At 43.3% G+C, this 18,293-nt stretch overlaps 1 protein-coding gene across 1 annotated transcript in view; it reads left to right on the top strand.

Moving 5' to 3' along the window:
• The first annotated feature begins 211 nt into the window (after window positions 1–211).
• The window catches only part of LOC148521781 (uncharacterized), a 72,800-nt gene continuing 54,718 nt past the window's right edge, over window positions 212–18,293 (top strand). Inside the window, exons 1-6 of the mRNA XM_088474543.1 lie at window positions 212–221; window positions 390–484; window positions 572–625; window positions 902–1,075; window positions 3,474–3,893; window positions 10,616–10,732. Coding sequence (XP_088330669.1) covers window positions 212–221; window positions 390–484; window positions 572–625; window positions 902–1,075; window positions 3,474–3,893; window positions 10,616–10,732 — 870 coding nt within the window. The remainder of the gene's footprint in view (window positions 222–389; window positions 485–571; window positions 626–901; window positions 1,076–3,473; window positions 3,894–10,615; window positions 10,733–18,293) is intronic.

The raw sequence follows: 18,293 nt of genomic DNA, 5'->3' as shown, positions 1-18,293 counted from the left end.
TCATGCATTTTTGTCATTGAGACTTTTTTAGCTTTCCAGCAACTGTCTTTCCCTTTAGGAAAGGTCATTATTTCATAATCTATTGATGTTTGAGATGATTAATAGATGAGTATATTGTCTAAGTTTTTATTATGCTGGGACCCATGCTTATTGCTATTATATCATATGTCTGAATAAACCATTGACTTTTATTTCAAACAATTGAGCATATATGGTGATTGGTCTAGTGCAGTTCCTTATTTATAGGTTTTTGGTTACTATTCTTTGTTGAGAAACTACAGAGTTTCTTTGGAACAGCAGTTGTATCGATCCCAATATATCAAGTCTAACTCTACTCTTGATAGTTAGCGCCGACTGGTTCATTTATTCTATTTTACTTCTATCTCTAGGATCACCGACAGCCAGTAAACATGAAGAACCAACAATACTTGAACTGACTGAGGGGCTGTTGGATATCAATGCGTCTCAAACAAGTCCAGGCAAAGTAATATATCTGTACATGTTCACTGTGCAACTGTTGTCTGAAATAGGGCTATTAAATCATTAACTACAACTTTACTTCTAATTTCAGAAAAATCTCTCTAACTGCGTCTGTCCTGCAGTACCGGGCCCCCTAGGACCTAAGGTCAGTAATGCAGGCATAAGACCACGATAAGAGCGATCCACGCTACTACTTTTTTGCTAATCTAAAATGTATAATTTGATAATCTATTTTTCACAGTAATATAGTTTGAAGTGCTCATATACTGTACCCCCTTTCCCATATATACTAAGAAATATTCAATTATCACTGTAATTTCTTCTCTCCAATATGCTCTTTTTACATTTCTCTCCTACCTCCTTTATTGGCATTTTGTCCCAATTTCACTGTATTCATCTCAGCTTGTGTATTTACTAATAGGGTGACAGAGGAGAACCTGGGTTACCAGGACTTCCAGGCAGCCCAGGACGGATTGGGGAGAGAGGACTAGTTGGACTCCCTGGCTTACCTGGCCTGCAAGGCCCACCAGGTCCACCTGGAATCCCAGGTCGCTCCGGAGCCTCAGAGAACTTGAATGCTTTGGAGGAAGAAAAGGTAACAAAAAAAGTTGTAACTTAATGAGTTTTATAAATGGGCTAAACACAGGAGACTTTTAGGAAATTGTATTCATTTTTATCCACTTAGGAGTAAATCAAATATAATAATTTAAAGATAGTTATTTCTGGAGAACATACTGCAGCTACACTAAGTGAAATTGAAGACGGATTTCTTCATCATATGGTATACTTCTGAGGAGGATAATCTCTAGATGACTAGTGAATGATGTAAAAATAAAATTCAGCATTAACTATGTTAGATCAATGGTTTTCACTTATAGAGCAGGTACATTGTAATAGCAGGTGTAATAAAAACAAAATGGTGTTGGGAGTATATACTGCATGCAACTTTATTTTGTCATAATTTATAAATTTCATTTACATGTATAATATTTAAAATCTCAGTCTTTGACTATATAATAATAATAATAGGTAGATAATAATTTTTCATAATGAAATAAAATTAGAAAGTAAAACAATAAAAAAAGATAACATGAAATGACATAATAGAAGATAAACTAATAAAGTGCACAAAAGATTCGCAATACAGCATAAATTATCAGTTGATATCCGATGCTTTTATCTCTATATATAGATCATATTAACCACTTAAAGTATAGCAGAAAAAGACACTTATTAAATTAATACTTTCATTGCTTCTGGCAAAATTCTTTAGAGACTCAGTTGTGACCTAATTGATAGGGATGAGTCTCTTATATCCAAAATGCTTGGGATCAGGGGTATTTTGGATATCGGAATATTTTGTATTTTGGAATATTTGCATACTATAATGAAATATTTTGGGAATGGGAACCAAATCTAAACACAGAATGCATTTGTTTTATATACACCTTATACACACAGCCTGCATGTAATTTTATACAATATTTTTATTTTGTGCATCAAAAACAGTTTACATGAAATTAATTTATGTTTCATATACACCTTATACACACAGTCTGAAGGTTATTTTATACTATATTTTTTAATAATTTTGTGCCTTAACAAAGTTTGTGTACATTGAACCATCAGAAAGCAAATGTGTCACGATCTGAGTCATGCTCAAAATATTTTGTATTTCAGAATATTCCATATTTTGGAATATATGGATATGGGACACTCAACCTGTGTATATATCTGTATATATATATTTTGGAAACTCAAAGCAGGATGTTTCACTATTAGACACACAAGAACCACCATATATAGGAAGCTTCAACCTTGTACTAAGGAGGACATTCCAATATCTTACAGATGCAAGCAATGAAAGTATTCATTTGATAATTATCTAAGTGACTTTTTAAATATATAAATGTAGTCGATACACTCATTCATAAATATGGGCCTTAGTATTTTAAAATTGCATATATACTTCCAATGCCATTCTATTCTTATTACACCTGCTATACAGTAGTTGATTTTTAAGAACAGATTGTAGGAGCAGGGGCATATCTTCCTATTGGCCAGGATGGCACTCGCCAGGTCACACTGGCCAGGAGGGGGGCCGCCGTGCCACCCGTGGCCAGTTCTGTCTGTCAAAAGTTTGTGCTGCTGCTGATCTCTGAGTCGGAAGCATCAGTGCTGGGCGACGAGGGAGGGGAGAGGGGGGCAATCGCGGCCTGTACAGCCAGGGCTGTAGAGAGCCTGGCTGGGCCCGGGTAAAGGAGAGGGCATGGCCTAATCGTGGGAGGCGTGGCAACGCCCCCTTGGAAAAAAAAATTATATATCACTTTTGCAGTGCCGCGTAGCGACGCTGCGCGCCGTGGAGGGGAGCACTGTAAGCCCCCCAGCCAGCCCGGCACTAAGCAGGGGGGGGCGCGATCAGTGTGATTGCCCCCCCCCCACAGCCATAGGAGACTGCTCCAGCTGTTGCAGAAGCCTCGAGCAGTCTCACACTGCACCCCGTGTGCTGAGCTGCTGTGAGGGGGGGGGGGGGGCGACGCCGGACCCGGGCCCCGCTAGCAAGCCCGGGCTTGGGTAAACTGTACCCGCTCCCCCCTCCCTCTCGGCGCCCATGTGTACAGCCACCACGGTGTCTGTTTACTAACTGCCTGGATCAGATCGACCCCCCTCCTCTTCCTCGTCGTTCAGCGCTGATGCTTCTGACTGAGAGAGCAGCAGCACAGACTTTTAGGAGACAGTACTGAGAATAGAGAAGGGAGCCAGGAGGAAGGTGGAGGTGAGACTATAACAAGCCGCCTCGCAGGTGTATCTGGCCCATAGGGAGCAGTAACATTTTAATACACATTTTCTTTTTTTATAAACTGTGGGAAGCGGGGGTGGACGGGCGTCAGTCCCTTACTTTGCCTGGGGTGCTCGGACCCCTAGATACACATATAGGGGCAGATTTACACACCTATCAGTTACATTGTAATATTTAAGTTGTACTTTCACAGGTTCCAAAACTCACAGGTCCTCCAGGGCCTGAGGGACAACGTGGACTTCCAGGTCTCCAGGGCCTTCCAGGAACACAAGGGCCTGAGGGCCCGCAAGGCCCACCTGGTTCCCCAGGGCTTCCAGGGCAACCGGGGTCCACAGGATTTTCAGGTTCAAGAGGAGAGCAAGGGACTGAGGGAATCCCAGGGCCAAGAGGATTTCCAGGTCAACCAGGGCTTCAAGGTTTCGAGGGCTCAAGAGGACCAGAAGGACCTCAGGGGCTTCAAGGTCCACAAGGTCTTGATGGATTAACAGGATCAGAAGGTAGCCCTGGCATGACAGGACCACCAGGTATACCAGGAATAGAGGGGCAACAAGGCTTTCCAGGATCTCAAGGTGAACAAGGGTCTCCTGGATTTCCAGGATCTCCTGGACCAAAGGTAATAAGACAACTTTAATGATTATATATCAACTTATGAATAAGGTATTCAAATCTATTTATTATTTCAAAAGAATAACAATATATCAAATAAAATAAATACACAAGGTAGTAAATACATAAACATCAGCCGGCAATATGTAGGTTTACAATATAGATGACCAAGAAAATGAAATCAACAATAGATGACTGGTGTAAAATACAATATAATCACCATTCCTAATTACCGCACATAAGAGCGATATAACAAGGCCTCAAAAGAATTTAACAGCGATGTGTCAGCAGTAAAACCTTGTGATATGGTGGATACCAAGATGTATAAGAAAAAGGGAAAGAAAAATGGAAGGGGAGAAGGAAAATAGGGGCCTGAATCCCATTCAGAAATATTCACACAACATAGCCAGAGAATGACACCGAAGATTAATGATTAAACATGTTATTAATAAAATGCATAGTTTTTTCTTAGAACTTACATATTTTGGGCAGTGGCGTAACTAGGGTATATGGAGCCCAGGGCAAATTTGAAAATGGAGGCGCCCCCCCCCCCCCCTATGTGTGTGCGTCGAAGGCGTGCGTGGCAAAAAATGAGCATGGTCGCAAGGGGCGTGTCCACTTAAAAATTGGGCGTGTAAACATGACACACACCCCTCTCTCTCATCACTCTGAACATTCCTTTCCATTACATATGCACCTTAATGCAATGCCCCTAATACAGTACCCCCAGTATGCAATGTCCCCAGTAGTGATCCCTCTTATGCAGGCCCTCAGTAGTGCCCCTTATACAGTACCCTCAGTAGAGGTCCCCCTTATACAGTGCCCCCAGTATTGGTCCCCATATGCAGGCCCCCAGTAGTGCCCCTTATACAGTGCTCCCAGTAGTGGACTCCCTTACACAGTGCTCCCTTATGCAGGCCCCCAATAGTGATCCCCCTTATGCAGTGCCCCATGTAGTGGTCCACCTTATGCAGTGCCCCCAGTAGTGGTCCCCCTTATGCAGGCCCCCAGTAGTGCCCTTATACAGTGCCCCCAGAAGTGGTCTCCCTTATGCATCCAAGTAGAGATCCCCAATATGCAGTACCCCATGTAGTGGTCTCCCTTATGCAGGCACCCAGTAGTGATCCTCCCTATCCAGTGCCCCTTATACAGTGCCCCCAGTAGTGTTCCACCTTATGCAGGCCCCCAGTAGTGATCCCCCCTATCCAGTGCCCCTTATACAGTGCCCCCTGTAGTAGTCCTCCCTATTCAGTGCCCCCAATAGTTCCCCCCATGCAGTGCCCCCAGTAGTAGCCCCCTCCCCAGTAGTGGGTACCTCCCAATGCAGTACCCTAGTAGTAGTCCCCTCCCCAGTAGTGCCCCTAGTAGTGGTCCCCCCCGATGCAGTGCCCCCAGTAGTAGTCCCCCGTAGAGGTCCCCCCCGATGCTGCGCCCCATTAGTAGCCCCCTCCCCAGTAGTGGTCCCCCAAATAGACATCACACGAGTTAAATGAAAATACCACTTACCTTAAATCCCGCTCCGACTCCTGCTCCCGCCGCTGTCCGCACCACCGTAGTCCTCCTGGGCTGGCACGCTCTAAATTATTAAGTTACTTGGAAAAAGAAAGAAATATTTGTCTGGATGTGTGGCGCACATAAGGTTATTTATTCACATAAGAGAGATCTTTATTAGGTATGCATTAAAAAGTTTGGTGCAAATAGCGCCAAGTTCAGCGAAATAACGATTAAAAATTGAAAGGTGATATAAAGTGAAAATGTGATAAATATTTATGAAAATTTTTAATTTTTTAATAATATCAAGATAAATGAAAACCCGCCATGTGTCTCTATTTGTTGATCTATTGTATTTATTGTTTCTGATATGCAATTAAATCAAGCGGTCATATACTCATAATATTAGTGGGTAGAGCTCTAAATGAAAAAAGGGAGGAACTCAGAAAATGGTCTTAAACCTACAGTGTACATGAATTGTAAGAGAAATAAACGTACCAGTATGAGAATCGTTTTGAACGAAGGAGGCACCCTTCTACCCAATAGTGTTTCCAATATACGGTCTCTTAGATATTTAAATTAATGTAATTCACCATATCTGGTACTTAATTCACCCTTTATCAAAAATACACCTAGTCTATCTCACATTTCATTGTTATATTAATAATTCATTGAATCCATAATGCACACCAGAAAGTATTGATAGCCCACCATTGGATTAGTGCATCGTCACCTTATAATAGTGATCATTGGTTATAACCGGTGGTGCCATTTATCAGTTGGATATCAATTATATGGTGTCTTATCCACAGAATTATTAGGGGAACAATATCTGATATTCATAGCCCACTAATGGATTAATGCACATTCACCTCATGCTTATAGTCATTGGATCTAGTAGTGCAGCTCATCAGTGGGATATTGATTGTGCGATATCTTATCCAGTAATTGGTTGAGGGAGCAATGTTTGTTATTATTCGCTTTGTATTAACTATTCAAACATTGCTTCTCCTCCCCATACGTTTATGATGTATTATAATAATTAAATCAATCACATATTCAGTCCCCCAAACTTAAATGTATAAGATAATTGTTTGCAGGTGGTTTCAGATAATACAGGAATTTGCTATATTGTAGCCAGTATAGCCTTGGCTACATTAGTAGCATTACACGTGTAGAAACTGCAACAGTGTTGCTAATCAAAGGTTGCAAGATAGATGAGCTCTCTCCACTGACTCGTCCTGTCACAAAGCAGGTCTGTCTGTATAATTACAGTTGTAGCATATTACATTAGTTTACAACATATTAGTTCATTTCAAACATAGAACACACACACGGTGAGCGTGCCAACGCGCGTTTCGCTGTGTGCTTTTTCAAGGCAAGGTTTGCCTTGAAAAAGCAAACAGCGAACCGCGCATTGGCACGCTCGCCGTGTGTTCTATGTTTGAAATGGTGTATTTTTGATATATAAAGGGTGAATTAAGGACCAGATATGGTGAATTACATTAATTTAAATATCTAAGAGATCACATACTGGAAAGTATCAATACGTGTGACACTATTGGGTAGAAGGGTGCCCCCTTCATTCAAAAAGATTCTCATACTGGTACCTTTATTTCTCTTACAATTCATGTACACTGTAGGTTTAAGACCATTTTCTGAGTTCCTCTCTTTTTCCATTTAGAGCTCTTCCCACTAATATTATGAGTATATGACCGCTTGATTAAATTGCATATCAGAAACAATAAATACATTAGATCAACAAATTGAGACACTCGGCAGGGTTTCATTAATTTTGATTTTATTAAAAAAATTTAAATTTTCATAAATATTTATCACATTTTCACTTTATATCACTTCAATTTTTAATCGTTATTTCGCTGAACTTGGTGCTATATGCACCAACCTTTTTAATGCATACCTAATAAGATTTATCTCTTATGTCAATAAATAACCTTAAATATGCCACACATCAAGATAAATCTTTTTTTCTTTCTCCAAGTAACTGTCAACATTTGTCAGATGGCAGCACCCCCAATTTAAATTGAAACTACATACATCAATTATGTTGTTTTTTTTACAGCTACATGTAATGTGTGCAGATGTATCTTTCCTTCTGTTTTTTTGCGCTCTGCATTATGGAATAGACTTCATGACGTCTCTCCCATTACCCACTGCAGGAGCCGGAAGACGGAGCTCATGAGTGAGCTCCAGCCCGGCTCTTGCATTGGTCGCAGCAGCCAATGAGAGTCTGTCTGATTCTCATTGGCTACTGATTAACACACACATAGCCGCCGGGCGGTGGCGATGTATGTGCAGCAGCCATATAAAAGAAAGCAAAAATCCATTCAGTTGATGTAAGTAGGTTAAATAAATTGTGATATTCCTACTTACATCTAGGTTATAGATGTCCATCTCCCTTCAATCTACTTCTGGTCAGGTGCAAACTTTTTTTGTGGGAGTTCTATGTTGATCAATAGTTCCTCAAAAACAATTATAAAAAGGAATATCCCATAGTGTAATTCTGAAACATTTATTACATATATACACTTACAGCAAAATGCCTGCGTACCGTATTGGGCCTTCAGTCCAAGGCAGGATGAAAACACATACAATGTTGTTCCTATATTCCGGATTAGGGACACCTAACATGTAATCTCTCATCGCCTCCGTCCAAGTCCTCAAAGTGGCCCAGGTCCTCTGCAGTCACACTGACGCATTTCAGCAATAAGCCTTTCTCAAAGTGTGACTTAAAGGAGATATTCCTGGCTTTAAATAGCGCTAATAGTGGTCCCGCCCCTTCCTACAATAGGGCGGCTGTCCCACATCAACAGCCCAATTGGCCTACCTTCCTGTCACTCACTATCCTGCTTCCACTTGGAGCTAAGAACCGTGACACCGGCGTCCTCGTGGTGGTCGCGTGCCGCAAGTGGCAAGTGATCAGGCCCGCATCCACTTCTGGGCCAGCGAGTCCTCCTCCCAACTCTCTCCCCGCTGGAAGTGACGGGCAGGACCGCCACTCCTCTCTTTTTACAATCTGCCGAGACAAAATAAGTCTGAGGGAAGTGCTTACCATGCGATTGAGAGTGTTCCCCAGTAAGATTTACGAATATATGTGAAAAGTTTTGTCCTTTTAATTTAATAAAACCTCAATAAGTAGGAATAAATACAGTTACACTGATATACATCAGTCCTTTCCGGACCCTTGATGATGAATGGCCCGGTAACTAAAATATGCGGGCACTAGCGTTTCTGCATGGTTACCGGGCCATTTAGTTTTGATGAATAGGCCCATATGTGCCCAGAGATACAGTATGTGATGCTTTACATTGGATATGTGACAAATTACATGAACCTGGTGGAGGGAAGTGAGTTAGAGGGGATCATTTAAGATGCTAGAAAATAGTAGACAACAGCATATTTTTAATGCACAGTCACACCTATGGTAAAACATTTCACATTAGCTGGTTAATAGGATCAACCACCTGAAAAACACCAGTAGTACTTGGTGTTGTCTGTGAAAAGTGTGCAAAAGATGTATATACACGACCAGTGTAAAATAAACGCACTTTAATAAATCAAAAAGAGAGAAATCATAGTATTTGGCTACTCCAACTAATGGCAGATCATTATTATCTGTTAGGTGGAGCGTTCATATTCCAACTTTGAAGTAAAGAGAGTGAATACATTTTTACTTGATATTACAGAGTAACATATATTGAAAGTTGGCAAATCATATATAGATATAAAATCACTAGTATCTATAATATTTAAGTAAAATAAACAAACTCCAGTTGTTATATACTCAGATCAACAATATACCTGTAGCAATATCATAATCATAGAAACCACTAATACATAAATCTAAATATGAACAATATATATATGTGAATGTAAACAATAGATTTTACATGTTACAGTAAAATTTGAATCAATTATTATTCGCAGTAAATTTGAATCAATTATTATTCGTTTAGAATCCTATTAATAAGAGGACAGCACATATCACAAAAAAATAGTCCCAGGTGAAACATGGAGCAACACAAGACAGATTGTTCAGACAGAAGATGCATATAAATAGATTAATTGTACTTGTCTATAAATTTAAGGTCTATATTCTCATTTAGACCATCTGGTTGGAGTTTTTTCATCCTAGATATCCACCATGTCTCCTACCTAAATAGAGTTTTAAAGCGGTCACCTCTCCTGAGTTTATTATGTTTTATACATGCATACTATTCCCAAATCACAAGGAACATCATTGTTTTTTTTCCAAAAAGTGATATGACGCACTAAGGGCCAAATATAACAGGGTGCAGGATTCTGAAACTGCCAATGTTTAGTAAAGCAAAGCCAACCTGATTTTGCCTTATTAAACACTGCCTCTTTAAGACTGCTACAGTAACTGGCCAAAATGTAGGCAATTTCAGAATCCCGCACTTTATTACATTTGGCCCAATGGGTCACAATTTTATTTATAATATTTTATTTTGTGCTTTAAGAACCGTGGTTTGACAGCACATATCATGCTGTCAATATATTAAGCATTGTAAATATATATATATATATATATATATATATATATGGTATTATAATAATAATAATAATAATAACAATAATAAAGGAGTCAATTTGAAATATTTGTTTGGAAATATAGGAGGAAATGGTTTTAATTGTGTTCAAAATAAATTAGCAGGTGGTACACCGACTATGACTGCATTTAATTCATCACTTGACTTTTTCTCCAGTCCGTGTCTTTATCCTATTCACTGACTATTTGCGATGACTTACAGAAAGCTAGGCGCTAGAATACTTTCATGTTTCTAGCCTTTTTGAAAACTATCGAAGGATTTGGATCCTAATAAACTTGAAGGATTGTATCAAAAAAGGAGTGAATAGTTTCTCTTAATAATATTGGCTATTTTTGAAAACACATTGTTAACAGGATGTAGTTACAACCATCCCGGCATTTGAGATACTGGCACTCAGAATACCAGTGCCAGAATCCCGACAGCAGTCGGAATCCCGGCGCCAGAATCCCGACCGCCGGCAGCCCGACAGTAAGTATTAGGTTTACGGGGATGGTTTGGTATAGGGTTAGGTGCTAGGGGGAGGGTTAGGCTGTGGGATAGGAGGGTTAGGGTGAGGGGAAGGGTTAGTATACTTACCTTTGGGAATTCATATTTTAATATAGGGTAGGAATTGAATTGATTTAATGATTTTGTTTTAACCCAACAGGGAGATAAAGGAGACACTGGGGAGCTTGGACTCCCAGGGGTTAGAGGACTACCTGGTGAAAAGGGGGATCAAGGCCACCCAGGGCTACCAGGGCATGCTGGAGTCACATGCTGTAAAGTGAGTACATGTTCTGTGATTATTGTAATACAGAGAAATATATATATATATATATATATATATAGACAGAGTATGGGATGTCACTTAGCCATACTAGAAATTTTTATTGGATTAGTCGTTATTTGACAATAATTTAAAATAAGAACACTTTGTGTCACCCTGATACATTTATGTCAGGCATTTCATAAGCCCAGCCACACCCCAATTAGAATGGTCTTTAGCTCCAAACTGTTAGTCCTCATACCCTTTATGCCAGTGTTTCTCAACCTCAAGCCTCAAGTTTTCCAAAGAAATCATGTTTTTAAGATTTCGGTCTATGGGAGCAGGTGGGGTAATTACTCAACCATTTAACGGTTTCCAAAAATGCCCCCAAAATTGTTTATTTTTAAAAATATCAAATTATGTAAATAATAGCTATTTAAACCTGATTAAGTATATTGCTAACAATTATGCAGATTTAGCAATAAAATTATACTTGATGAAGTTTATATATGTATTATTTACACTGCATATTACTGCAGACACTCTTCTTAGGAAACGGGGCCTGATTCAGAGCCGGACGCTATTTGCGGACGGTCGTTCTGAAAAAGGGGCCGGATATTTAAATTAAGCGCTCGCTCTTTGCGGTCTGTTGACGCCTCTATGTCTGAACAAGCGAACGAAACATGCGCTCGCTATTTTGTAACGACGCCCCCTGGCCACTCGCATCATACGTCATCTCCGGTATTTATTTGATTAATCGAGTACACCGAAAGGCGTATGAACTGCTCGCTATTCTTGTGGTAGCATTTTCCAACCGCAATCATGCGAGCAGTTCAGGCTAAAAGACAACCAAGTGACCTGGTCGATGACGCTGCTTTGTTAATTATGCACACCCTTAAAACTCCCGTTTTGACCATTTGGCACGCCTGCGTTCGGATCTCCACTCCCCGTTTTCAAGCACCTTCCCCTGTTACCACCCACAAACGCCTCATCCTGTCACTCAAATTAGCAGGCATTCGCTATTTTGCGAGCACACGACTTCCGACCGCACTGACTGGTTGGCGCATGCGCATTACGACCCATACGCATGCGCAGATGTGCGAACATCACTCGGAGCGAACGAGCGGCCGCTTACGAGCGGCTCTGAATCAGGCCCACTGTCCTCAAGTTCTTGGACAACAGCAGGCTGTATGTTTTGCCATTCCGCCTTAAGTACAGTGACCAACTGTGACAATGAAGAAGGTCGAGTCGGCCTAGAACGCACCCATCGCTCCAATTCATACCAGAGGTTCTCAGTGGGGTTAAGATCTAGACTTTGAGCTGGCCAGTCCATCCTGGTTACCGAATTTTCTGTATACTAGTCCAGCGTCGCCCTGGAAATATGTTAGGTGGCATTGTCGTCCTGATGAAAACATTCATTGTTTCCAACTTTCCATAGAACTGCCACAATGTAGGGAGCACAGAGTTATCGAGAACATCTCTATACTGCTCAGAGTTAAGGGGCCTATCCATTAGCAGATAAATTGAACGATAGAACGATATATCGTTCAATTGATCTAATATGGATAGGCCGAACGATGACAGATGCACACTCCCGAGGCTGATAAATTGAATCTTTCATCTCTCCAACATGTTTGTCAGTTATCGCATATCGCTGCCAGATATTTCTAATAGATAGAAATATCTGGCAGTTTATATGCGGTAAACGAAGAACGATATTAGCAGCAGCTACAGAGCGCTGCAGAGAAAAAAATCCACTTCCTGAATGATGTCATGCGTTATCGTTCATTGTTCGCCAAAATCTGTCATGTACATGACAGATATCGTTCAGCACAGCCACCGGAATTTTCAAGGGATATCTTTTGTCTTTCATCACTCAGAAAAACATCTGCTAATGGATAGGCCCCCTTAATGTGACCATGCATTACAATTAGTGGACCCATGCCAAACCAGCTGAAACGCGGGAGTGTCTAATCATTTTTGTCTACATAGTATATAAGTATGCACATGCATAAACTTATTTATAAAATTTATTATTTATATAATACTTATTTATATAATCTGTGTGTTAAATGAATGCATACTTTGTTTTTCTTTTTTACTGTACAAAGCTATTTTTTGCGGGACTCTAAAGTAAAGTCCTGCAAGAAAAGCAGCCACCCAGCTAGCAGAAGGTGGTAGGCGTTTCCGAGAATCGCCCATCACTGTTGCAGCTGACGGCGACCGGACGATTAGCTGCCAACAGCTGCCGGTGGGCTCTTCTGACATGGTCGATTCAGATGCGACCGTGTCAGGGAAAGTCCAGCCAGGCAAGTGGTTAAGCAGCAAAATAGATTAACTCACCTGAGCAGTATTAAAGAAATCCACAAAACTTGATCTGTAGTAGCATAATAACCAGGGCCAGCAATAGAAAGCATGGGGCCCGGTACATCAATATTTTTAGGGGCCCCCCCCATCCCCTGGTCCCTGGCAGGTACAGGCCCATTACTTGAGAGTTTGCCTTACCTGTATGTGGTTTATCTGCAACGGGAAAACTCTGAAAAATTGTTCCTCCCTGAACAGATGACGACTTCAGTCGGTATTCACTGTTCATGTAGGAGATCACATGGTCCAGAAGGCACCTGTTTGTGTAGGATTATAACCAAGATCACTGTCATATAGCAGAGGTTCAACCAGATAATACTGTGATAGGATCACTGGTAAAGTGGTCTGTGACAGGGACATTTATCCCAGATTCCTGTCCTATGTGTTTAAAATCCCCAGGAGAAAGTCTGCAGTGTAGCAGGCTTGAGTTTCGGCTTTTTGAAAAGCCGGTTTGGGACCTGGGGGTTGTGGGTGAGAGGAGAGGGAGGGCTCCACCCACGGCCACTCCAGGTTTTGGTTCTCTTAGCCTGGTAACAGGCTTGTTAGGGTTTCCACCTGAGAGTGGCCAATATAAGCCTAGTGTGTTTAAGGTTGATTGTCTCACCTGGGAGAGCAGACAGGGAGTTTGCTCAGAGACACTTGAAAACCTAACTGTGAGTGTTGTGCTGTGCTTTTGTTGCTGGTGAGGGCATTAGGCCCTGCCAGGTTCTGGTAGTGAGAGAACTACCTGTGAAGTTAGTGCCCCGACAGGGCTAGGATTTACGTTTATGTTTTCTTTGTGTTATCTCTGATATTGCACAATAAAGACTGGCGCCGACCAGCTTGTACTTGCATCCAGACTGGTGTGCTGCTTCCCTGCTGCTGTGTGTGTAAGGAAGGAGTCCTCTACCCAGGAGAGGGACCCCCTAACCTGTGTCACAATATGGTGGAGAATGCGGGCACCCACACACACTGAAGTTGCAGCGAGAGGAAAACTTTCCGTTTAAAAATTAAAGGGACAGACACCCAATTGGTGAGTGTGGAAATAACACTGTGTCCTTGGAGTCCCATAGAGGAGGCGTCAGCCAATGCTGAGAGAGGCAAGGTTCAGCTTCCAACCTACACCCCAGGACAAAATGGAGGACATTATTAAGGCCTTGCTCCAAGCTACAGCAGCTCAGCAGGAGACAAACAAACTTCAGCAGGAATTTACCAGAGCTCAGCAGGAGAGTAACAAACTTCAGCAGGAAGCTACCTGGGCTCAGCAGGTATCTACCAGGGCTCAGCAGGAATCCACCAGGGTGCAACTGTTGGCCTTGCAGACAGCCCAGAGGCAACAACAGGTCGCCATCGCGGAAAACAGCCAGGCCGTAAAAGAGGTGGTACAGCACCTGGTCGCCCGGCCCAGAGATGTTAATATGGGTCCTCCCACCACCACTCACTCCGTACGAGCCAGTCACTTCCTCCAAAAGATGACTTCGGGCGATGATGTGGAGGCCTATCTCGCCGCATTTGAAAGAACGGCCGAAAGGGAGAGTTGGCCCCAGGAGCAGTGGGCAAGTCTGGTGGCACCTTTTTTGTCTGGGGAGCCACAAAAAGCATATTTCGACTTATGCCTGGCTGATGCCAAGGACTATAAAAAACTAAAACAGGAGATCCTAACTCGCTTGGGTGTCACCACCTTTGTTCGTGCCCAACGGGTCCACCGCTGGGAGTTCCATATGGACAAGCCTCCACGTTCACAGATGCATGACCTCGTCCATCTGTCCTCAGAATGGCTTCAGCCCAAGGCGCTGACGGGACCACAGATCGTGGAAAGGGTCGTGATGGACCGGTACCTGCGATCATTACCCGTGACTCTGCGCAAGTGGGTGAGCCATGCAGACCCTAAGACCACAGACCAGTTGGTCGAGCTAGTGGAGAGGTACGTGGCGGCTGAGGAGCTGATGAGTATGCCCCACTGAGTCCCGATGGCACACCGGCGAACTCCCACAGACACTGGTAAGACTGTTCCAGGGGAGAAGGGTGCTGGGCGGTGGGATGTACCTAAGACTGAGGGTGTAGAACCTGGAGACAGGCCTGCCAGGCCAGGAAGGTTCTTGCCCCGTAAACGACCAGACATTAATATGATTCAGTGTTTCCGGTGTGGTGACTTCGGCCATATTTCCGCTAATTGTTCACTTACAACTGAACCTATGCAATGTGATACTGCTCATGTCTACCGCAGGGGGTCTTTCTTTGCACAGACAGCCTGTACGGCTGACCGGCAGGCTGAGACTGATAAGCACATGTGTGTACTCACTGTAGATGGCAACCGAGTAGGGGCACTGTTAGACTCTGGTAGCTTGGTGACACTTATAAAAGCTGAGCTGGTGAACCCCTCGAGGCATAAGGGGAAAACTGTTGATGTGACCTGCATACATGGGGATAATCGATATTATGTTACTGCCGAGGTGAACATCGAGACACCATGTGGCTCTGCTATAGTTTCTGTGGGTTTGGTGCCTGGTCTGATGTACGATGCAATATTGGGGAGAGACTTTGCTCACTTCTGGAAATTGTGGGAAAGCCGTTTTGTTCCAGAAGTGAACAACCCCGGTCCACTTGAGAAGGTTGTCGATATAGTGGAGGAGGGAGTTTCTTCTGAGTCAGAGTTATTCCCTTTTTCTACTATGATCAGCGAACTAGAGAATGCAGAGCATGACGGTGGCCCGCCAACTGATGTGCCTCCCATTGAGGTGGGAAGTGTTGTTGGGCCAGTTGATCGTCTGCCTGATTTAGAGGTCAGAAGAGAGGTCTTTGCCGTGGAGCAGTTGAAAGACCCTACTTTGGTAAAAGCCAGGAAGAATGTAAAGGTAGTTGATGGTAAACCCGTAGACCCTGATAGTCCTTTGTCCTATCCCCACATGGCAATGTGTCAGGATTTATCCTGCCCTGAGTGTCAGTATCATGCTCCCAGACCACGTTTTAAGGGTCCACTAGTTCCATTGCCTATTATAGAGGTGCCGATAGTGAGAGAGCACCTGAAACAGGCTCAACAGGCACAGCAGAGGGTATACAACCGCAATGCTCGGTTACGCAGCTTTGCTCCTGGGGACAGAGTGTTAGTATTGGTCCCCACGGGGAAAAATAAACTTTTGGCTAAATGGCAAGGGCCCTTTGAAATCTTAGAAAGAGTGGGACAGGTCAATTACAAAGTTTACCAGCCGGGGAAAAGAGAGCCAGAACAAATATACCATATAAATCTGTTAAAGCCCTGGAAAGATAGAACGGTACTGTCGGCCGTCCGAGCCCCTCCAGTAAGTCCAGGGCCCTTAGTTCCCGAAGTGACAGTGGCAAAAACCCTGTCGGCAATTCAACAACGAGAGGTCAAGGAGTTTCTGGTTAGAAATAGGGTGCTGTTCTCTGACGTACCTGGGAAAACCTCGGTCGTTAAACATGACATCATCACTGACCCAGGGGTTAAAGTTAATCTAAAGCCCTATAGGTTACCAGAAGCACCAAGAGCATCGGTGTCGAAAGAAATTAAAAATATGCTAGAGTTAGGGGTTATTGAAGTATCACATAGTGAATGGTCAAGTCCCATTGTGTTGATTCCAAAGCCCGACGGGAGTGTGCGTTTCTGCAATGACTTCCGAAAGTTGAACAGTGTTTCAAAATTCGATGCCTACCCGGTGCCACAGTGGAGAAGGAGGCGTTGGCCATAAAGTGGGCGTTACAAACTTTTACATTTTCGGTGGAACACAGGCCAGGAAGCCAGCTGGCCAATGCAGACGCGTTGTCACGCGTTCATTGTTTGGGGGCTTCAGTTGTTCCGCCCCACAGGTCGAAACAAAGGGGGGGGATATGTGATAGGATCACTGGTAAAGTGGTCTGTGACAGGGACATTTATCCCAGATTCCTGTCCTATGTGTTTAAAATCCCCAGGAGAAAGTCTGCAGTGTAGCAGGCTTGAGTTTCGGCTTTTTGAAAAGCCGGTTTGGGACCTGGGGGTTGTGGGTGAGAGGAGAGGGAGGGCTCCACCCACGGCCACTCCAGGTTTTGGTTCTCTTAGCCTGGTAACAGGCTTGTTAGGGTTTCCACCTGAGAGTGGCCAATATAAGCCTAGTGTGTTTAAGGTTGATTGTCTCACCTGGGAGAGCAGACAGGGAGTTTGCTCAGAGACACTTGAAAACCTAACTGTGAGTGTTGTGCTGTGCTTTTGTTGCTGGTGAGGGCATTCGGCCCTGCCAGGTTCTGGTAGTGAGGGAACTACCTGTGAAGTTAGTGCCCCGACAGGGCTAGGATTTACGTTTATGTTTTCTTTGTGTTATTTCTGATATTGCACAATAAAGACTGGCGCCGACCAGCTTGTACTTGCATCCAGACTGGTGTGCTGCTTCCCTGCTGCTGTGTGTGTGTGTGTGTAAGGAAGGAGTCCTCTACCCAGGAGAGGAACCCCCTAACCTAACTGTGTCACAATACATATTAACAGAAGTTTTAGTCTAGGGCAAAATGTGAACTTCCCTGATCAAACAATTTTAGATCATTAAACTGCATTTGCTACTTTGGCGCAATTTGTATCAGTTATGTTTTTTTAGAATAAATGATAATTTCCCCAAGCCTTTTCCTTATAATCCTGCCAGTTGTGGATAATGTCCAGCCCCTCCCTCCCACCCTGTTCTCTTCAGCCTCAATCCTCATTGTGTCTTTCCAGCTCCCTTCTGTCTCTCCATCCACAGACCCTTTCTGTCTCTCCAGCTCCCTTCTTTCTCTCCAGTCTTAGCCCCCTTATGTCTCTCTATCCAAAGATCCCGTCTTTCTCTCCAGCACCCACAATGTTCCTCCAGCCCCCACAGTGTATCTCTAGTCCCAACAGTACCCCTCCAGCCCCCGTGTATCTCCAGTCCCCACAGTGACCCCTCAGCCCCAGTATCTCTCCAGTCCCCACAGTGTCCCTCCAGCCCCTAATGTATTTCCAGGCCCCAGTGTCCCTGCTTCACCTAGTGTATCTCCAGTCTCCACACTTACATTTTTTATGTCTTCTGAAGTTCTGGCTGCCCTCTATGGCTCCTCTCTTTCAGAGGTGCAGCATTGCCTGACATCACGATGTCCTGCACTGCGCTGCAATAAACATTTTAGTTTTTATTGCATTGGCCACCACCGGTGTAATAAAGCAGCGCTACAGCCACAGTTGCTCCCCAGACAGATCCCGTTGCCTGCGCTCTGCTGATCACTTCAGCAGTGCAGGCAGCAG

Source organism: Taudactylus pleione, unplaced genomic scaffold, assembly GCF_031769625.1.
Source record: "Taudactylus pleione unplaced genomic scaffold, aTauple2 ptg000155l, whole genome shotgun sequence".
NCBI lineage: Eukaryota > Metazoa > Chordata > Amphibia > Anura > Myobatrachidae > Taudactylus > Taudactylus pleione.
This window is presented reverse-complemented; position numbering and strand designations above follow the sequence as displayed.